General features: G+C 49.0%; 1 protein-coding gene across 2 annotated transcripts in view; it reads right to left on the reverse strand.

Annotated features, from left to right (window-relative positions):
* ARHGAP19 (Rho GTPase activating protein 19) overlaps positions 1-23073 on the reverse strand; it is a 59585-nt gene that overhangs the window by 9938 nt on the left and 26574 nt on the right. For both annotated transcript variants that reach the window (XM_037905285.2, XM_043551763.1), the window contains exons 2-5: positions 21799-22064; positions 3128-3208; positions 1020-1229; positions 406-632 (exon numbers count right to left, since the gene is read on the reverse strand). In XM_037905285.2, the coding sequence (XP_037761213.1) occupies positions 406-632; positions 1020-1229; positions 3128-3208; positions 21799-22064 (784 nt within the window). The remainder of the gene's footprint in view (positions 1-405; positions 633-1019; positions 1230-3127; positions 3209-21798; positions 22065-23073) is intronic.

Consider the following 23073-nt stretch of genomic DNA (forward strand, 5'->3'; position numbering starts at 1 on the left):
TGCACTTCAGAGCAGAAGTTTAGCAGCAGGCACAGGTGGCCCTGCAGAGAAAGGGCTGCGGTGCATCCCCCAGGCCACATGCATCGCTCACAAGGCAATTCTTAGGAACAGCAGGAGTCTGGTGACTTTTCAGAAGTATTGAAAAAGAGGAAGCAATATACACGGCTGTCAGTCCTATGGCAGGCAGCAGCCATGGCACCAGCATCTCCCAACACAGCTCTGCCAAGGCCCCTGAATCTTGACTGTCAGCCCAGCCCACTCTCCCACTCCTGTGTCCCCCACACAGCCTGGCCAGCACCCTCCAGTCCTGGCCCACAGCCTCATCTATTGTTGTAATCCGGAGCCCCTCCCAGCTCCGCTGCTCTTCCCTGCAGTATAACCCAGTTGCTGCTAAGGGTTGCTTACATTTCTGGGCCACAGGATGTGAGGTGCAAACATGAGAGCCAGGTTGTGGGCAGACATCTTGTTCTTGTCCTGTTTCTTGGCCGTCTGGTAGAGCAGGTCCAGCAGCAGCTTAAGCAGGTTGCGATTGGGCGGGGGGAGGATCAGGAAGAGCAGCTGCAGGGCTTCGATCTGCCGCTCCTTATCCGGTGTACTGGTCTTGTTCCCCTTGTCATCAAACTGCATCAGGCCTGCAAGCCAGGGCGCAGAAGCTGAAGCCACTTGGAGCCCCTCAGGTCTCCGTAACTAGGAAGCTAGGTCCATACTGACCAGTTACCGCCTCCAACCCCCACCAACCCTCCCCCTCATACATTGTACTTCTCCAGACATACCTACCCTGGCTCCATCACCCCCGGGAACCCTCCACATGCTGTTTAACTCCTGCCCATGGGGCTGAAAAGTACACAGGAAAAACACCCTCGGGGTCATTCGCCTTTTGGGTCCCTCCCCTGTCAGAAGACCCAGTTCCCGAAAGAGACAAACATTTCAGTGTGTGGCCCATTGACATAAGCTGCCCTCGAGGAGGCTCGCTCAGCTCCCATTCCTCGTGTCTATCACTGCCCCCGTTGCCTACTCACCTGCAATTTTGAGGTGGGCTTGGAAGTGCTTGTGTGTCAGCAGGGGCTCTGGTAATTCACCCAGGAACATCTTCAGCAGAGAGGCCACATCGTTGGAGTGAAACTCCCCCGATTCCAGGTCAATATCAGACCCGCTGTTCAGGGCATCCTTCAGGGTCTGCTGCCTGAGACTGTTCCCTGGCACTCGAAACAAGCCCTCCATTCGCAGATCTGCTTGGCAGGGAGTGGGAAAGAGATCATTCACCGAGAGGAGGGGGCTCCCGACCTTTGACACAAGGAGCCCTCTCCCAATTTCTCTTCTAGCCACCTGTATGGGATCCCATACAGAAAACCTTACTCAGCGGGCTATATACAGCCCCAGGGCCCCAGGATGTGCCCTACAGCTCTGGCAGAAGGAATGCTTGCAAAATCAGAGAGGTGAGAGACAGCCTAGGAGCTGCTACAGGTGACTCTGGGTCACAGCACCAGCACATAATCCAAGCAAAACGCTCAAGTTTGGAGCCCAGTGTTCTGCCCTGTGCCACAAAGCACAGGATTCACCAAGGGCAAGTCATGCCTGACTAATCTAATTGCCTTCTGTGACGAGATAACTGGCCCTGTGGATGAGGGGAAAGAGGTGGATGTGTTGTTCCTTGACTTTAGCAAAGCTTTTGACACCGTCTCCCACAGTATCCTTGCCAGCAAGTTAAAGAAGTATGGGCTGGACGAATGGACTATAAGGTGGATAGAAAGTTGGCTAGATTGTCGGGCTCAACGGGTAGTGATCAATGGCTCCATGTCTAGTTGGCAGCCGGTATCAAGTGGAGTGCCCCAAGGGTCGGTCCTCGGGCCAGTTTTGTTCAATATCTTCATTAATGATCTGGAGGATGGTGTGGATTGCACCCTCAGCAAGTTTGCAGATGACACTAAACTGGGAGGAGAGGTAGATACGCTGGAGGGTAGGGATAGGATACAGAGGGACCTAGACAAATTAGAGGAATGGGCCAAAAGAAATCTGATGAGGTTCAACAAGGACAAGTACAGAGTCCTGCACTTAGGACGGAGGAATCCCATGCACCGCTACAGACTAGAGACCGAATGGCTAGGCAGCAGTTCTGCAGAAAAGGACCTAGGGGTTACAGTGGACGAGAAGCTGGATATCAGTCAACAGTGTGCCCTTGTTGCCAAGAAGGCCAATGGCATTTTGGGATGTATAAGTAGGGGCATTGCCAGCAGATCGAGGGACGTGATCGTTCCCCTCTATTCGACACTGGTGAGGCCTCATCTGGAGTACTGTGTCCAGTTTTGGGCCCCACACTACAAGAAGGATGTGGAAAAATTGGAAAGAGTCCAGCGGAGGGCAACAAAAATGATTGGGGGCTGGAGCACATGACTTATGAGGAGAGGCTGAGGGAACTGGGGATGTTTAGTCTGCAGAAGAGAAGAATGAGGGGGGATTTGATAGCTGCTTTCAACTACCTGAAAGGGGGTTCCAAAGAGGATGGCTCTAGACTGTTCTCAGCAGATGACAGAACGAGGAGTAATGGTCTCAAGTTGCAGTGGGGGAGGTTTAGGTTGGATATTAGGAAAAACTTTTTCACTAGGAGGGTGGTGAAACACTGGAATGTGTTACCTAGGGAGGTGGTGGAATCTCCTTCCTTAGAAGTTTTTAAGGTCAGGCTTGACAAAGCCCTGGCTGGGATGATTTAATTGGGGATCGATCCTGCTTTGAGCAGCGGGTTGGACTAGATGACCTCCTGGGGTCCCTTCCAACCCTGATATTCTATGATTCTATTCTGTGATTCTATGATTCAAGTTGCAGTGGGGGAGGTTTAGGTTGGATATTAGGAAAAACTTTTTCACTAGGAGGGTGGTGAAACACTGGAATGCGTTACCTAGGGAGGTGGTGGAATCTCCTTCCTTAGAGGTTTTTAAGGTCAGGCTTGACAAAACCCTGGCTGGGATGATTTACTTGGGGATTGGTCCTGCTTTGAGCAGGGGGTTTGACTAGATGACCTCCTGAGGTCCCTTCCAACCCTGGTATTCTATGATTCTAAAGCAACCCCAGATGACCCAGCAGGATGCACCCTGGGAATGGCAAGCTGGCAAGAGAGCTGAGAGTCACTTACGCTTGTGCAGGTATTCGATGAGCTGCGAGACCTGGGCGATGCCCTCCTCGGTCAGCGGGGAGCCAAACACCATCCCTTTATCTGGGGAACAAAGCAATCCAGTCAGCACACATGGGACAGGAGCAACTCAGGCATGGCACCTCTGGGCACAGGAGCCACAGAGCTTAGCAGGCATTTGTCTACTGTGAGACCAGGATTTCCAGCAGGGGGTTCTGTTGCTGGGAAACTAGTGGCCAAGAGAGTTGGGGTAAAGGTCAGAGGAGAACCCTACTCCTCTGACATCACAAGCACCCCAAATACTTTTACCTTGCAATGGCTGTGTTCCAAGGGGCTTTCATCAATTTGCTGTTTATATCAATGCAACTGCAGATTCTCACCAATGTTCTAAATAAAACATATTACTGAACCCCCGTAAGGAAAGCCATGTCAGACCAGGGACACTTCAACCTTACAGGATGTGTCAGCTACAGACCAGACCCATTGGGAGCAGGATCCCTATTGGAGCGGGAAAGTTAAACAAAACACAGCTTCCCCTCCAATTCTGAGCTTCCACGTGGAGCTTTAATGCAGGTAAGCAGGGGACTAGAGAAGGCCCAACTGTGGCTTGTTTAACTCGACACTGTCAGCTCAATAACCCTTTGGGACTCAGTTACAATACAGCAGTCCCCAAACGCAGCGCGGATGGGACCAAACCATTTTCACCATGCCCCCAGGCTGCGCCCCAGTGCTAAAGCCCAAGGCTGTAACAGGCTGGGGGCACGTTTAAAGCACAGCCACTTCTGATGGTGTTGAGGGACTCTCATTTTGTAAGCAACTCCCCAGGTGGCTGATTTGACAGTGAAGAGGACAATGTTGCTGGGTGCCTGGGGAAAGCGAGGCTGGTGCACGTGCAGGGGGCAGTCGTAAGAGGTGGGGGGCAGAGGAACAAATACTGAAGGTGAGGGCAGCTGTGGCCTGACTGGAGAACTCCCATTGCTGGCATTCTATAAGCTCCATTTCAGGGTGGCCAAAATAAAATTAATCCTTGCCTCCTGCCCCAATTGCTCTCCTGCGTGTGTAAACAGAAGTGAAAAGTGCCAAAAGGCAGACAAGGAAATCACCAGGAGAAATGGGGAGCTCGGAGGTAGGTCCATATGGAGGGGTGGCGTCTTCACAATGAACACAGTGAGACTCTCATCTCACTCACTTGGGGTTTGCTTATGTCACTTGGGGGCACCAGCCAAAATGCAGGTGCAAGATGCCAGCCTGAGCACCCAAGCCTCCGCTCAGCAACTCAGGCTCACGAATACCAGAGCAAAAATGATGCGCACAGGCTGAACAGGGAGACGCCTGGATGGAAGGAAAGTGTTAGATGAGAAGCATATTCAACCCTAACCCTCTTGCTTAACCAAGACAGAAAACTGTTCCTATCTGAAGAGAGACTTTCCAGTGTGGAACAGTGTCAACAACAGACAGGACAGAAATCTGCCTAGAATTTCAAACAAAGGGAGAGTTGCTGGTGAATAACCTTGTTCATCAGAGAAATACCATGTACAGATAACAAGAATGCTCTGTTCTCCAAGAGCCTGATCCAATGCCCACTGGTTATCGCAGCAACAGGATCAGGTCCTTAGTGAACAAGGACAGTCTAATAGATCAAAGGGAATTGATCACAGAACTAAAAGTTAGTGGTTGCTTAGGTGCAAGTGATCGTGACTTGATCACATTTACAACGTGCAAACAGAAAAAAGTCTTAACCAGTAAATATAAATAAATAAATAAATAAATAAATACACACACACACACACACACACTTGGTGCTTTAAAAGGGACAATTTCACAATGCTGAAAACAATTGAGCCAAATCAACTCGGAGGAAAAAATTAAAGAATGTGAATGTGAATAACTGGGCACTCTCTAAGAACATTTTATTACATGTTCAAAAAGCAACCACTGATAAAGAGGCTACAAACAATTTGAGTTAAAGGGGAAGTGAAAGCAAGTATACATTTAAAAAAAACAATATATAAACAAATGGAAAAAAGGAGAGGTTGATAGTAATGAATATAAATTGGAAGATAGGAAAGGTAGAAAATTGAAAAGGGAATCAAAAAGACCTATGGCCAGCAGAGTTCAGAACGATAAGAAGGAGGGCTTTTAAAAGTATGTTAGGAGCAAAAGAAATCCTAACAATGGTATTGAATAATGAAAGAATGGCACAAGCATTCAATAAATATTTCTGTTCTGTTTTTGGGAAAAAGCCAGCTGATATATTCATAGAAGATGATGATGAGGAAATACTTTCCATTCCAACAGTAACTAAGAAGGATTTTAAAAGGCAGCTACTAAAGTTTGATATTTGTAAAAAAGCAGGTGCAGCTCAAGAGCTGCAATCAAGAGGTTTAAATAGCTGGCCAGCGAACACTCTGGACTGCTAATGCTGATTTTGAATAAGTCTTGGAACACTGGGCAAATCTCATGAGATATCTAAGTACTAGTCTGAGGTCCCAAGTTGCAGTAGGGATCCTTAACTTGAGCGTAGAGGTTCCCCAAACCCTTAATAAACCTTGAAGACATAGGTGAGCAAAGAAAGAAAACCATTCTACTGGAGGATGAAAAGCTGATACTGTAGCCAAGTGAACCTTAATCGAGCTAATTGATGACCCTGGTTTCTTTAGGTCCAACAGGTAAGCCCAGGATAGCTGAAAGTGATGAAGATTCAGACACAAGCCAGTGGTGTTGACAACAGTGGCTGAATCTGTTCCACTTCTGCAGGTAAGTAATTCAGTTTTACTTCCTACTGTTGAGTAACACTTGTACTTTCACAGAGCAGGTAGATTCTAACCCCACGAACCATCGAGGAACCATGCTCTGATGCGAAGGACTCCTAGGTTGGGGTGAAGTAAATGATCTGGATCTTGGAAGAGCTGAGGAATCATAGAATCGTAGAATATCAGGATTGGAAGGGACCTCAGGAGGTCATCTAGTCCAACCCCCTGCCAAAGCAGGACCAATCCCCAACTAAATCATCCCAGCCAGGGCTTTGTCAAGCCTGACCTTAAAAACTTCTAAGGAAGGAGATTCCACCACCTCCCTAGGTAACGCATTCCAGTGTTTCCCCACCCTCCTAGTCAAAAAGTTTTTCCTAATATCCAACCTAAACCTCCCCCACTGCAACTTGAGACCATTGCTTCTTGTTCTGTCATCTGCTACCACTGAGAACAGTCTAGATCCATCCTCTTTGGAACCCCCTTTCAGGTAGTTGAAAGTAGCTATCAAATCCCCCCTCATTCTTCTCTTCCGCAGACTAAACAATCCCAGTTCCCTCAGCCTCTCCTCATAAGTCATGTGTTCCAGTCCCCTAATCATTTTTGTTCCCTCCGCTGGACTCTTTCCTATTTTTCCACATGAATGATCAGAAGCTTGATCATCGGGTGGACACATAGGTGAAGTAGGTCAGGATACCAAGCTTGTCTCGGCCAGATCGGTACTTTAAGGATAACTCTGACTTTGTTGAGTCTGATCTTGTGTATCACTCTCAATACTAGCAGTGTTGGAGGAAATGCACAAAATAGTCCCTTCATCCAAGATAGGAGAAAGGCGTTCCCCAGAGAGTGACGGCCTAGACCTCTACTTGAGCACAACAGATAACATTTCTTGTCCTGGAGTTAGAGCAGAGGTTCATTTTTGGAAGTCCCCAATTTTGGAATATACCATGGAGAATTTGAGAGTCCAGCTCCCATTCCTAATCCTGGGAAAAGCACCTGCTGAGAGTATCGGCTGTGGGGTTCTGAACACCAGGGAGGTAAATGGCTGAAATTTGGATCTGATGGGCTATACACCAGATTCACAACATTATTGCTTTGGTGCACAGGGAGGGGAATCTTGCTTCTTCTTGTTTGCTGATACAGAACATGCAGGCCATATTGTCCGTCACGAGCCTGATGGATTTGCCCCTAATGAGGGGTAAGAAATGAAGGCAAGCATTCCTGACTGTCCTGAGTTCCAAGAGGTTAATGGGGAGACTGGTTTCCGGAGGTGACCATTTGCCCTGAGCCATGAGGGTATTCAGGCGAGTTCCCCATCCCAACAGAGATGCATCAGTTGTCACTGTTGTTGTTGGAGTTGGGTAGATGAAAGGAATGCCTGCACTGACGCTGAGTTGATTTTTCAACCACTCTTGGAAATGCTTTACATGAAGGGGAACAGCTACTTGCTTGTCCAAACTCTCTCTGGTTGATAAATAGATTGTTCCGAGCCAGCCCTGAAAGCAACCAAGGCGTAGTCTTGCATCACTGGTCACAAAGGTGCAAGCTACCATATGACCCAAGAGCTGTAGATAGTTCTTTACTGAGGTTCAAGGACTCCCTTGAATGGTCTTGATTAGACTTGATAAAGCTATGAATCTGTCCGTGAGAAGGTAGGCCCTGTCAACAAATCCTAGCATGCCCCTATGAACTATATTCTTTGTACAGGGGTTAATGTGGATTTTCTTAAACTGAGCAGAACACCCAATTCCTGGCAAAGAGAAAGGGCCACCTGAGTTGATGACAGTACTGCTTTGTAAGATCAGCCCCTAAGCAGCCAGGCCTCAGGATACCGGAAGACTAAAATTGCCACCGGACGAAGGTAAATGGCCTCTACCACTAGGACCTTTGAGAACACCCTTGGGGCTTAGGAGAGTCCGAAGGGAAGTACTTTGTATTGAAAACGTTCCTAAGGCGTAGGTATTTTCTATGAGATGAATGTATTGCTATGTGGAAATAGGCATCTTATAGGTTGAGGGCTAAAAACCATTCTCTTACCTCTAGTGAAGGGATTATAGCTGCCAGAGTCACCATCCTGAACTTTTGAAACTTTACGAATTGTTTAGTAGAGTTAGATCCAAAATCAGTCTCTACCCTCTGTCCTTCTTTGGCACAAGGAAATACATCAAATAGAACCCCTTTCCTTTGTGAGGTTCTAGTACCAGCACGATTGCTCCTAATCAAAAGAGAGAGTCTATTTCTTGCCTCAGAAAAAGCTCTTGAGCAAGGTCCCTAAATAGGGACAGGGAAAGGGGGTGGAAGGGAGGGATGTAAAGCAGATGGTGTAGTCTAATGTTATGATCTCTATAACCCCCTTGTCTGTAGTGATCTGTCTTCAAGCATGCTGGAAATGGAAAAAGGGGGAGCTGGGCAAAGGGTTGCAGTTGCTGAACTAGAGGCGTGGGAGGATTTGAACCCTCAACTGTCCTGTCAAAACTGTTGTTTCTATGATGACTGGGTACTTGTGGAAGGAGGATGAGCAGCCCTCTTCCTCTGGAACTTTAGTCTTTTCCTTGGGGATTCAGTAGATCTCTCAAACCCAGAGAACAGAGCAGGGCAAGATCTCTGGGCAGTTTGTGACCTATTAAATTGTTTTTTATTCGTAGGAGTATACATACCCAGAGATCTTAACATGGCCCTGGAATCTTTTAGCATTTGAAAAGAGTTGTCCATGATTTCTGAGAACGACTTTCAACCATTGAAGAGGAGGTCCTCAACAGTGTTCTGAACCATGCTTGGGAACCCTGAGAGTTGGAACCATGATGCACTGCTCATAACTGCCGCCGCAGAGATGGATATGGCACCAGTGTCTGCAGCATCCAAGGACACTTGGAGACATCCTGGCTAACAACTGACCCTCCATTATGATGTCCAGAAATTGTTTCCTCTGTTCCTGAAGATGATCAATAAAGACCAGAAACTTATTATAGTTTGTGAAATTATATTTAGCCATGACCGCCTGATAGTTTGAAATCCAAAATTATAGGGTCATTGATGAATAGGACTTCCATGCAAAGTGGTCTAAGTGCTTTTGGTCTTTGTAATATGGAGTAGACTCGGAGTAGTGTTGCTTACCCTACTCGTTCACCGTATCCACCACCAGAGAACTAGGTGGGGGATGGAAGATTAAAAATTTGGAGTCCTTGGAGGAGACATAATATGACTAGATGACCTCCTGAGGTCTCTTCCAACCCTAATATTATATGATTCTATGAATCCCATTCTTAGGCACTTAAATAAGGGTATGTTTACACTATGAAATTAGGTCGATTTTATAGAAGTCTATTTTTTAGGAAGCGGTTTTATACAGTCGATTGTGTTCGTCCCCACTAAGCGCATTGAGGCGGCGGAGTGCGTCCACAGTACCGTGGCTAGGGTCGACTTTCGGAGCGGTACACTGTGGGTAGCTATCCCACAGTTCCCACAGTCTCCGCCGCCCATTGGAATTCTGGTTAAGCTCCCAATGCCTGATGGGGCAAAAACGTTGTCGCAGGTGGTTTTGGGTACATCGTCAGTCGCCCCTCCCTCCCTCCGTGAAAGCAACAGCAGACAATCATTTTGTGGCTTTTTTCCTGAGTTAACTGCGCAGACGCATAGCACTGCAAGCGGGAGCCCGCTCAGCTCACCGTCACCACTGCTGTTGCGGGCAAGTCTACTGTGGGGGCTGCTGTGATCCAAATAGCCAATGCAATCATTGACGGTCTGTTATCAAGCATAGTGACTCTGGGAAATGTGCGGGCCTTTTTAGATTTTAGGTGCATCATATTCCTGTCCTTTGTCGCTGGTGAAGGAATTTTGCAGCCGCACATGCCACACGTAACAGCTCCAGGGCTCTTGCTCTTTTGCCTTGGCCACACAGCAGCAGCTCCTGGGTGCCTTCGCATCAATGGTGAATGGCTCCACCGCTTCCGCTGCAACTCTGCAGCAGACAGGACAGTAGGACTGCTAGCTGTCCTCATCAATGGTGTTTTGCTCGCTCCACCTCTTCCGCTGCAACTCTGCTATCCTGAGCTCCTGTGAGCTGGAGGCTTACCTGCCTCAGGCTGCTCTCCCAGCCGGCAGCACCACGTGGTCACACCTACCCCAGCCTACCCCTTGCTCCCATGGCTCATGAAGCCTTGGCAGTAGTAAGGAGCAGTTCAACTATAGTCTGAGCAAGTGCAGAATGGTGGTAAAATGTGCCTTTGGACGTTTAAAAGCTCGCTGGCGCTGTTGGTCAGACCTCAGTGAAACCAATATTCCCATTGTTATTGCTGCTTGCTGTGTGCTCCATATTATCTGTGAGAGTAAGGGGGGAGACGTTTATGGCGGGGTGGGAGTTTGAGGCAAATCGCCTGGTGTCCGATTTTGAGGAGCCAGACACTGATTAGAAGAGCACAGCAAGCCACGCGGCGCATCACAGAGACTTTGAAAACCAGTTTCATGACTGGCCAGGCTACAGTGTGACAGTTGTGTGTTTTTCTCCTTGATGCAAACCCGCCCCCTTTGTTGATTTTAATTCCCTGTAAGCCAGCCACCCTCCCCCCTTTGAAATAAAGTAACTATTGTTTTGAAACCATGCATTCTTTCTTTATTAATGAAAAAAAATTGAGATAACGGACAAGGTAGCGGCAGGTAGTTTTGGGTACATGTCGTCAGTGACCATACCCACCCTCCCTCCCTCAGTGAAAGCAATGGCAGACAATCATTTCTCGCCCTTTTTCCTGGATTGCCCACGCATACGCCATAGCTTTGCAAGCAGGAGCCCACTCCGATCACCACTGCAGTTGTGAGCATTGTAAACACCTCGCATTTGCCCTTGGAGATTTTTGGCATATATATTGGCATTACGTCTTTTGGAACGGAGTTCTGATGGCATGGATTCGTCTCCCCATACAGCGATCAGATCCAGTACCTCCCATTCGGTCCATGCTGGAACTCTTTTGCGATTCTGGGACTGCACAGTCACCTGTGCTGATGAGCTCACCACGCTGGCCAAACAGGAAATGAAATTCAAAAGTTCCCGGGGCTTTTCCTGTGTACCTGACTAGTGCAGCTAAGTTGAAAGTGCTGTCCAGAGTGGTCACAATGGAGCACTCTGGGATAGCTCCCAGAGGTCAATACCATCAAATTCCATCCACACTACCCCAAATTCGACCCAGCGATGTCGATTTTAGCGCAAATTCCCTTGTCGGGGAGGAGTACAAAAATTGATTTTAAGAGCCTTTAAGTAGACAAAAATGGCTTCGTCATGTGGACGCGTGCAGGGTTAAATCGACCTAACACTGCTAAATTTGACCTAAACTCGTAGCGTAGACCAGGGCTAAGTGTATAAGTGCAAAGTAATGCACACTGGAAAACATGATCCTAACTGTACATGCAAAATGATGGGGTCTAAATCAGCTGTTACCATTCAAGAAAGAGATCTTGGCATCATTGTGGACAGTTCGCTGAAAACATCTGCTCAGTGTGCAGTGTCAGTCAAAAAAACCCTAACAGAATGTTAGAAACCATTAGGAAAGGGATAAATAATAAAACAGAAAATATCATAATGCCGCTGTATAAATCCCTGGTACGGCCACACCTTGAATACTGCCGTTCTGGTCGCCCTATCTCAAAGAAGATAGATTAGAACTGGAACAGATATGGAGCAGGGCAACAAAGATGATGAGGGGATGGAACAGCTTCCGTCGGAGAGATTAAAAAGGCTGGGGCTGCTCAGTGTAGAAAAGAGATGACTGAGGGTGTCGATATGCTAGAGGTCTATAAAATCATGAACAGTGTGGAGAAAGCTGCTGAAGAAGTGCTATTGTCCTAGTCATGTAATTCAAGAACTAGGGGTCACCTAACTAATGAAATTAATAGGCAGCAGGTTTAAAATAACCACAAGGAAGTATTTCTTCACACCACACACAGTCAACCTGTGGAATTTGTTGCCAGAGGATGTTGTGAAGGTCAAAAATATAACTGGGCTCAAAAAGAATTAGACACATCCACGGAGGACAGGTCCATCAAGGGCTATTAGCCAAAATGGTCAGGGATGCAACCCCATGCACCAGGTGTCCCTAAACCTCCAATTGCCAGAAGCTGGGACTGGACAACAGGGGATGGATCACTTAAAATTTCCCTGTTCTGTTCATTCCCTCTGAAGCACCTGGCACTGGCCACTGCCAGAAGACAGGATACCAGTATAGATGGACCATTGGTCCGACGCAATATGGCCATTCTTATTGTACAAGGAGCCTGGGCACCTAACTCAGGACTGAGTTTTCCCAGAGAGGTGCTTGCTACTGTAGGGAAGGGCTAAATATCTTAACATTAAGAGAGAATTCCCCTCTAGCCTAGAATTGCAGCTCTGAAACACCTGCCAAAACAGCTGTAGTATGGATGTGATGCATAACTGTGAAAACACTTCTAGATTGTATCAAGAAAGGTCAACCTCTCCAGGCTATTCTTAATAGAACCTGGGCTGGTGGAGACATCAGTTCTGAAAGCCATTAAAAAAAAAGGTTGCCTACCTTTCGTAACTGTCGTTCCTCAAGATATGTTGCTCATGTCCATTCCAATTAGGTGTGCATGCGCCGCGTGCATGGCAGCCAGAAGGTTTTTCCCCTAGCAGTACCCGTCGGGTCGGTCCAGGCGTCCCCTGGAGTCACGCCTCTGTGGCGCCAAATATAGGGCCCTGCCAACCCGCCACCACCTCAGTTCCTTCTTGGAGGTTTGCTTTGACAGAGGGGTAGGTTTGTGGGTATTGGAAAGGTAGGTAACTGGTTTTTCTTCTTTGAGTGATTGCTCATGTCAATTCCAATTAGGTGATTACCAAGCCTACATTTTGGAGGCGGGGTCGGAGCTCAAAGGTTTGCTGACTGTAGCACCGCTCTGCCAAAGGCTGCATCATTTCTAGCCTGCTGGGTAATGGTGTAATGCAAGGTAAAAGTGTGGACTGAGGACCACGTCACAGCTCTGCAGATTTCCTGGGTCGGAACCTGGGCCAGGAATGTCCTTGTGGAGTGTGCTGTAAGCGGAGGGGCAGGTATCTTTGCCCAAAGAATTTCGGCATGGATCACATCCTGTATCTGGGCTTGCTACGATTGGGCGAAGACTAGAAGCCCTTTCATTCCATCTGCTACTGCGACAAACAGCTGAATGGACTTCCAGAACGGTTTCATCCGCTTGATATAGAAGCCTAACGCCCAGCGAACGTCCAACGAGTGACGTTTTTGCTCCGTGCTGCCTGCGTGTGGCTTAAGGTAGAAAACTGGAAGATATCCTGGTTAACATGAAACTGGGAGACAACTTGAGGAAGAAAAGCTGGATGTGGTCTAAGTTGAACCTTGTCCTTATTGATGTGAAATGAGAGCTCCGCTTGGGACCAGAGGCCCTGAGTCCTGCAGTCTCCCAGGTGTGCGCCCCAACCCAACGCTGACGTGTCTGTCACCAGCGAAAGGGATGGCTGTCGTCTGACGAAGGGGACAACCGCACACACTGCCTATGCGTCGAGCCACCGTAGAAGGGACTCGAGGACCGGTCGAGGTAAAGTGACGATTTTGTCTAGACTGTCCCGAATAGAACGATACACCGAAGCCAGCCACGCCTGAAGAGGTCAGAGTCTCAGTCTGGCATGCTATACTACATAGGTACAAGCAGCCATGTGGCCCAGAAGCTTTAGGCAATTCCTTGCTGTGGTGGTAGGGAACTGCCTAAGACTTCGTATGATGTCACACAGGGACCGGAAATGTGACTCCGGGAGGTACGCCCTCGTCTGTGTAGAGTCCAACACTGCCCCATGAACTCTGTCCACTGAACGGGGGATAGGGTTGACTTCTGTACATTCAGTAGAAGGCCCACGTTGTCAAAAGTAGCCCTTATGAAGCTCACTTGCACCTCCACTTGCACCCTGGAGCGGCCCTTGATTAGCCAGGTGTCGAGGTATGGGAATCCCTGCACCTGATGCTTGCACAGGAAGGCAGCCACAACTGCCATGCACTCAGTAAACATTCAAGGAGCTGCTGACAGGCCGAATGGATGGACTGTGAACTGATGATGATTGTGGTTCACTACGAACCTCAGGTACCTTCTGTGAGACGGCGTTATTGAAATATGAAAGTAAGCATCCTTCAAGTCAAGGGCGGCGTACCAGTCCCCTGGATCCAAGGGATAATGGAGGCTAAAGAGACCATGCAAAACTTCAGTTTCTTTATGAACTTGTTGAGCTCTCGCAGATCTAGGGTGGGCCTGAGGCCGCATTTGGCTTTCGGTATTAGGAAATACTGGGAATAGAAGCCCCTGCCCTTCAGCTCCCGAGGAATCTCTTCCACTGTCCCCAGCGTTAGGAGTGTGCACGTCCTGTGTGAGGAGTTGCTCGTAAGAAGGGTTCCTGAAGAGGGGTGGAAGGGAGGGAGAACTGGAGAGAGTATCCTCTTTGTACTGTTCAGAGTATCCAGCGATCCAATGTAATTTGGGCCTACGCAGGACAGTCGGCACAAGAAGGTAAGGGGGGAATGGATCCAGAGTCCAGACTGGTGTGTCGCCCCCAGGCACACCTTCAAAAGTTCTGCTTCTGGCCTGAGGACTGTTTTGCAGGCCCAGAGCTAATGAAGGGGGAGGGCTCTTTCTGTTGTTTCTATTATGCCTCCGAGAAAAATCCTGCCCGTTTTGTGGGTGGTAAAAATGAGTCGTGGGTTGCGGCTTAAAGTGCCTGCATTGTGTAGCCAGAGCATGCAGACCCAGGGACTTGAGGGTGGCCCTCGAATTCTTGAGGCTATGAAGCCGTGAGTCAGTCTTTTCTGAAAAGAGGGCCGAGCCCTCAAAGGGGAGGTCCTGTATAGTCTGCTGGATGTCATATGGGAGCCCTGAGACTTGCAGCCAGGAGCTCCTCCTCATGGCTACCCCAGAGGCCATGGTGTGGGTGGCCGAATCAGCCACATCAAGGGCTTCTTGGAGCAAGGTGCAGGCAATGAGCTTAGCCTCCTCTACCAAGGAGAACACTGCCCTGGAGTCCTCCGGCAGTAGCGCCGTAAACTTGACCATCGTGCCACACGATTTGTGGCTATACCTACTGAGGACAGCCTGGTGGTTAGAAATTCGGAGCTGGAGCCCCCTGGTGGAATAAATTTTCCTCCCAAAGAGGTCCAGCTTTTTAGCCTCCCATTTTTTGGGGGAAGGGCCCTGGTACACTTGGTACTCCCGCTCATTTGATGCTGCTACCATAGGGAGTCCGGTGGGAGATGGGTGTACAAATGCTCAAATGCTCTTAGAGGGAACGAAGTACTTCTGCTCATTCCTCTTCACTGTTGGTGGTAAGGAGGTGGGGGTGTGCCACAGTATCTTAGTGGTGTCCTGTATGGTCTTAATAAGTGGCAGGGCTATACGGGAGGGACCAGAGGGGGCGAGAATGTCCACCAGGGAATCTGATGTCTCGGCGACCTCTGCCTGGATCCCCAGGTTCTGCGCCACCCTTCCCAGCAGCTGCTGGAGCACTCTGCTGTCCTCCAGGGCCAGGGCCGTCAACGTTTCTGCCACCGCCTCATCAGGTGAGGATGAGGACCTAGCTGGGAGAAGGTCCTGTTCTCTGCCCTCGGCACCAAGGGGATCCCGCAGTGCCTGGTCTTCTGGCGCAGTCGGTGCCGGGGTGGCAAACAATGGGTCCTGCCCCGGGTGAGGTGCCAGAGGCATGTATAATGCTGAGGCCACCAAGGCTGACCTCGAATGGGACCTCTGGCTCTGGCCCTGACGGAACACCCAGGGGGTCCAGAAAGGCCACTGGGCGGGACCCTGCCACTGACCAGGCCCTGGCCCTGGATGAAGCTGCTGCCTTTGTCTGTCGGACCTGGACTGCCTGCTTCTCCTGGACCTATAGGACTCTATTTCCAACTCCGAGGACTCGCTGTAAGATGACCACAGAGAAGCGGTGCCCAGCGGTGCCAGAGAGCAGTGCCTGGAAGTCGTGGACCAGTGCAGCTCCCCTATCCATCCGCTGGTGGATGGTACGAGCGATTGATGTTGTGGGGATGGTGACTGGTGCAGAACGATCACCGGCTTGCCTCTGGACGGCACTGAGGGTGTCACAGGTGCTGCTGAGACGGAGCTCAATGTCCTGTCTCATCAAGGATGGGAAGGCGGTGACGTGAAAGTGCTGAGGTCCTTGGCAGCCTCGAATGCCTCCGGAGAGAGGAGTGCTGGGGGCCCAGACTCAACTGGTCCCATGCTGGGGCAGGGACCCTAGCTAGAGGACTCGAACTCATGTGGCCTGACATGGATCTCATGGTGGCGGACTTCTGTGCTGGTCTGGGAGTGGGGGAGCAGCCCCTTTTGGGTCTCCTCTTCTTGTGGGGCACCGGACATCGCAAACGGTGCTTCCCACTGCCCTGCATGGATCCACTATGTGGGGAACTGTGCTGGTGCCAAGGGTCTCTGGCAAGTGTCCTTCCTCGGTGCCGATTCATGTATTGGCGGTGCCAGTGCACTGTGCACCGATGTCGAGGTGCTCAGCGTCAGCTTGGATGACCTGGGGCCCAAGTGGGGATGGAGGGCAGCCCCATCAGAAGGCTCTTGAGGTGCTGATCCCTCTCCTTCTGAGTCCTAGGACAAAATCCCCTGCAGATCTTGCAGCGTTCCTTTTGGTGGCTCTCCCCCAAACACTTCAAGCAGAAAGTGTGGGGGTCACTCCTGGGCATAGACTTGCAACATGCTGCACAGGGTTTAAACCCTGGGGAGAGGATGGAAGGGGGGGGGCGTACCCCCAAACAAAAACATATATAAAACTATACTATACACTAACTACTGTGACTAACACTATCTCACTATTTACAGAAAAAGTTCAAGACTGCTAGAGAAGCGCTTGCCAAAGCAAGGGATAACGAGTATTCCGGCTAACCGTCACAGGCGGTAAGAAGGACCTGAGGTGGCGGCGGGTCGGCAGGGCCCTATATTCGGTGCCATGGAGGCACGACTCCAGGGGGTGCCTGGACCAATCCGATGCTAGGGGGAAATCTTCTGGCTGCCGTGCACACGGCGCACGCACACCTAATTGGAATGGACATGAGCAATCACTCGAAGAAGAATCAATGCGCTAGACCAGGCAGGGCCAAGCTGTGGCTCATGAGCTGTATGCGGCTCTTTTACAGTTAAAGTGCGGCTCTCAGAGCCCCCTCACGTACCACCCCCCATGCTCCGCTTACAAGACTGGGCAGGGGAGAGCTTGGGACTTCTGCCATGCAGCAGGGTGGTGGGACTAGGGGCTTCTGCACTGCAGGGAGGGGGGTCTAAGGGCTTTAGACCAGCAGGTGGGCATTGGGGCAGAAGCCCGGCACCCCCGCAGGCACCACCCTCTGGTACAGGTTGTGTGTGTCCTGTGGCTCTCGAACATCTGAAGGTTATTGTATGCGGCTCAGAGAGTCAGTAAGTTTGGCCACTCCTGCTCTAGGTGAATACAATGAATAAACCCACCAAACAAATGAAGGAGGAAGCCTCATAAGACCTCCTTAAAAGGCTGACAACTCTCCTCTCAAGAGATCATCATAAGAGCTTAAAAGAGGCAGCATTGCCTTCAAAGGAAAGGTTTCAGAGTAGCAGCCATGTCAGTCTGTATTCGCAAAAAGAACAGGAGGACTTGTGGCACCTTAGAGACTAACCAATTTATTTGAGCATGAGCTTTCGTGAGCTACAGCTCACTGCATCGGATGCATAAAAGTGGAAAATGCAGTGAGGATGTTTTTATGGCTGACTTAGAACAACGCTTCCTCAGCTCTTGTCCCCTAATACCCCTGCTCTACTTGCGCTATATTGATGACATCTTCATCATCTGGACCCATGGAAAAGAAGCCCTTGAGGAATTCCACCATGATTTCAACAATTTCCATCCCACCATCAACCTCAGCCTGGACCAGTCCACACAAGAGATCCACTTCCTGGACACTACAGAGCTAATAAACGATGGTCACATAAACACCACCCTATACCGGAAACCTACTGACCGCTATTCCTACCTACATGCCTCCAGCTTTCACCCAGACCACACCACACGATCCATTGTCTACAGCCAAGCTCTACGATACAACTGCATTTGCTCCAACCCCTCAGACAGAGACAAACACCTACAAGATCTCTATCAAGCATTCTTACAACTACAATACCCACCTGCTGAAGTGAAGAAACAGATTGACAGAGCCAGAAGAGTACCCAGAAGTCACCTACTACAAGACAGGCCTAACAAAGAAAATAACACAACGCCACTAGTTGTCACCTTCAGCCCCCAACTAAAACCTCTCCAACGCATCATCAAGGATCTACAACCTATCCTGAAGGACGACTCATCACTCTCACAAATCTTGGGAGACAGGCCAGTCCTTGCCTACAGACAGCCCCCCAACCTGAAGCAAATACTCACCAGCAACCACACACCACACAACAGAACCACTAACCCAGGAACCTATCCTTGCAACAAAGCCTGCTGCCAACTGTGCCCACATATCTATTCAGGGGACACCATCACAGGGCCTAATAACATCAGCCACGCTATCAGAGGCTCGTTCACCTGCACATCTACCAATGTGATCTATGCCATCATGTGCCAGCAATGCCCCTCTGCCATGTACATTGGTCAAACTGGACAGTCTCTACGTAAAAGAATAAATGGACACAAATCAGATGTCAAGAATTATAACATTCATAAACCAGTCGGAGAACACTTCAATCTCTCTGGTCACTTGATTACAGACAGGAAAGTTGCGATATTACAACAGAAAAACTTCAAAACCAGACTCCAGCGAGAGACTGCTGAATTGGAATTCATTAGCAAATTGGATACAATTAAATTAGGCTTGAATAGAGACTGGGAGTGGCTAAGTCATTATGCAAGGTAACCTATTTCCCCTTGTTTTTTCCTACCACCACCCCCCACCACCGTTCCTCAGACGTTCTTGTTAAACCCTGGATTTGTGCTGGAAATGGCCCACCTTGATGATCATACACATTGTAAGGAAAGTGATCACTTTATTTAAGCTATTACCAGCAGGAGAGTGGGGTGGGGGGAGAGAAAACCTTTTGAAGTGATAAACACCCATTTTTTCATGGTCTGTGTGTATAAAAACATCCTCACTGCATTTTCCACTTTTATGCATCCGATGAAGTGAGCTGTAGCTCACGAAAGCTTATGCTCAAATAAATTGGTTAGTCTCTAAGGTGCCACAAGTCCTCCTTTTCTTTTTTCGAAGGAAAGTTAAATCAAATCAATTAGGTACAGCTGCAGCTACTTGAGAGCAGCAGCCCCCAGCTACGCCTTTTCAGTAGGCAGCTGGTCTCAATGGGACGCCATGGCTGATGGTAAGTGGGTATCAGGATTGCACAGATTGAGTTCATTAGTTTCTGCCCAGCTGGGTGGAGAGAGAAAACTTATGAGAATGTCTGGGCCTGCCTTGACACGTGGGAGGGCGATGTGGGCAACAGAGAAATACTCCTGGAAAGGCTGGTAAGTCCAGTAGGGCATAGTGCCAAGACTGTGCTGTGGGTGCCAACTAGCGATAAGAAGAAAAGGCAGAGCATTTAAATAGATCTCAGAACATTTGAAAACTAAGGGCTAGATTCACAAAGGGACTTGGGCACCTACCTGCCTCTTAGGCGCATAAGTCCAACGGTTTGGCACTACTTGCATTCACAGAACCCCAGCTCAGCTGCCACTTAACCTGTAGGCCCCTCGATTTCCCAGGCACCTATGTTCATGCCAGTAAAGTCCCCGACATGCCTAAATTTCCACTGCTGGGCACGAGCAAAACCACCTAAGTCCTGATGCTGCCGAGCTGCCCAAAGCCCTAGCACATGCCTAAGCCGTGATGAGATTCTCAAAGTAGACATTCCCCCACCTGTGGGCCTGATCCAATAGGTATGCTCTGAGCATGACTAACCCACCCAAAAGACAGCAGGGACAAGAGTTTGGGGGACAGGCATGTATTTTCCCCCTTATACTCAACAGTACAGCGGTTAGTGCACTCTCCTCAGATGTGAGGCCCCCAGGTTTGTCATCTCCACTCTGCCTGACATGGAGCAGGAACTCAAACCTGGCTTATCCCCACCCTGGGGTAGTCAGTCCCCTGACCATGGGATATGGGGTCAATCTCTCTCACCCAAATAATATTTAATTACATATACAAAGTAGAACAGCCTCAACAGGAGAGCTCCAGCCCAGAATGCTCAATAGCCAGATGGTTAGGACCCTTTCCTGGGGTGTGGGAGACCTGGGTTCAAGTCCCTGCAGCTACTGGTTATAAAGGGATGGTCTCTCTTTCACTCTGGTTGGATGTGTTCTGCCAGAAAGGGCTGATCTGGCTTAGGCACCTAACTCCAGGAATCCTGAGCAGAGACAGGCCCTTCCCTCCAGCCCAGAGTTTGGCACCTGGGTAAAGGCCTGGTGAGCCTGAGCGTTATTGTTTCTCAACAAAGCTGGTCCTCTGGCTTTCTATTTTCTCAGCCTTTAGTAATGCCCAGTTGTTAATATGGAAGGCCTACAGTGCCCGGAAAACTAAACCAAGGAAAACTCTGCAAGTTCTGAATGGAAGCTCAGAACCCTGAGGGGCAGAAGCAAGGTGCTTGGACCTCTTCAATTTGACTGATTGCATAGACCTGTCCATGCAAGTCCATACAAGTCTGATATAACCCATCCAGTTAGACTGACCTTGTTCTCAGACTGCCACTGTGACGTTCCCCTGGTGTTATCCAGACCAGTGATCTGCTAGGTCACTCCAATCCTTGACTCTGAGAGCCAGCCTTACCCTGCAGAACTGCTGCCTAGCCACTCGGTCCCTAGTCTGTAGAAGTGCATGGGATTCTTCTGTCCTAAGTGCAGGACTCTGCACTTGTCCTTGTTGAACCTCATCAGATTTCTTTTGGCCCAATCCTCCAATTTGTCTAGGTCCCTCTGTATCCTATCCCTACCCTCCAGCATATCTACCTCTCCCCCCAGCTTAGTGTCATCCGCAAACTTGCTGAGGGTGCAATCCATCCTATCATCCAGATCATTAATGAAGTTGTTGAACAAAACCGGCCCCAGAACTGACCCCTGGCGCACTCCACTTGATACCGGCTGCCAACTAGACATGGAGCCATTGATCACTACCCATTAAGCCTGACAATCTAGCCAACTTTCTATCCACCTTACAGTCCATTCATCCAGCCCATACTTCTTTAACTTGCTGGCAAGAATACTGTGGGAGACCGTGTCCACTGTGGGAGACACCACGTCCACTGCTTTCCCCTCATCCACAGAGCCAGTTATCTTTAATTTGACTGATTGCATAGACCTGTTCAAGTTTGATATAACCCACCCAGTTATAGACTGACCTCATTCATTCTCAAACTGTCAGCTCTTCAGGGCAGGGAGCATGTCTTCACACATGTTTGTACTGATTCTGGCACAATGGGGCTGCCTTCTCACAGGGGTTTGGGGGAGCGGCAGGAATCTGAATACTCAATAAGACTTCCCTGAGAAAGGCTGATACTTTGGGAATGACGAGAACAGGTGCAGAGATCTCCCTGCAGCTACCCCTGGGGTCAGACACCACAAATCAAGCAGAAACAAAAGAGGGGGCCTACCTTGGATTCACTGCTAATTAGATTCACTCTTGGTTTGGCTCCTTCCTTCAGGCTCGGGGCCCTAGTCTGGGATTACAGCCCCAGGGTACCAGGCAATGAATAAACACAGAGAGACAAGCACTGTCCTGAAGAGCTTACAATCTAAATAGAAGAGGTGACACAACAGGTGGATGCAACAAGGAACATATGCAACACGCCTGGCTCCCAAGAGTGCTTAGAGAGAGAGTATGGTATGCGGTATAGCTAATGGAATCTGATTCAGGACCACAGTGGCCCACATCAAACCATGGAGACAGCTGCCAGGCAGAGCATAGTGCCTACCTTTACGCTTCAGAGACATTAGGGACCGAAAAAATCCAGAGGTTGTGCCAATGCCACCAGGCAGCTTGGGGTCCTCCTCCCCCATCAGCTGGGCCAGCTCTGCTCCCGGCAGGTCGATGAGCCTGGTGATGTTGCTGACCACTAGCTCTGTGAAGACTTCAGGCTTCTCATGCCGCAACTTCTCCACAAAGAAGTCAGGGTTGAAGATGACTGTTTGCCCATGGAGGGAGGAGTCATTGCAGATGACAAACCTGCAGATGGCATCACTGGGAAAGAAAAAGAAGACAGGTTGTAAAATATTTCCTCCAGAATTCACTCGTACAACCAGTGTCCCCCCAAATCCCAGATCACAGGTCTCCTGAGCAACCTCACTCTGGAAAAGACACCTACTCGCACTGGAGCTGCCAGTGTGTTCTTCAAAACCACTGCCTGTCCAATGCTTGCTATTAATCCACACCATGCGCAGCTTCAGCCGAGCTGGGACAACAGCTCTTCTTGGTTTTGTTTGTTAACATTATAATTAACAACTGTACCCAAGACAAGATGCACAAAACAGTACAAGTGTCTCACAACTCTGTCTAATAAACCTTGCCAGCAAGATTTCAGATCACTAAATGCTTCAGGGTAGAAATCTCAGAGAAAGGGGAAAAGCCTCAAAAGCAGCTACTTTAATCATTAACTAAACTTTAAACCTGAAGGCTCTAGTCCCACTACCAGAGCAACTATCACTGGTGACAGGGAGCATATCCCCAAAGAACCATACCCGGTAACAAAAGCACAGCCACACATGGAATGCCACCATGTAGCCTGCAACTACCTTTATTTTTAATACAGAGAAAGGCCCACAGAAACCTGGGCCCCAAGCGTACTCAGATCACGATTAGGGACTAAACACTGGGACTGGATTCTCCACTAGCTGCTGTAAACCAATAATTACAAATAGCAATTAATGGAGAAGGCAGAAAAAAATCCCATACTACACACAGAAAGGGATTGTCTCCCTGTTATTTGTGAGCTTCAATAATTATCTGAACAACTATATGCGTCGGTGATGTCATTGACATGAACTGTGACCGTGCAGACCATTGTTGCAACCAAGGTCCTATAGTGGCACCAAATTTTGTACAAAGGAGGTCAAGTAAGGTGTCTGTGAAAAGGTTATGATTTGCTGGTTAGGATTATGTTATCTGTACGCACGTATCATTTTGTATTTAAAGATATAAGTATTGGCTCTATACTGTCTGTATTTCAAACTTGTGCTATGCTTCTGGGTGA

This window comes from Chelonia mydas, chromosome 7 (genome assembly GCF_015237465.2).
Source record: "Chelonia mydas isolate rCheMyd1 chromosome 7, rCheMyd1.pri.v2, whole genome shotgun sequence".
Taxonomy (NCBI): domain Eukaryota; kingdom Metazoa; phylum Chordata; order Testudines; family Cheloniidae; genus Chelonia; species Chelonia mydas.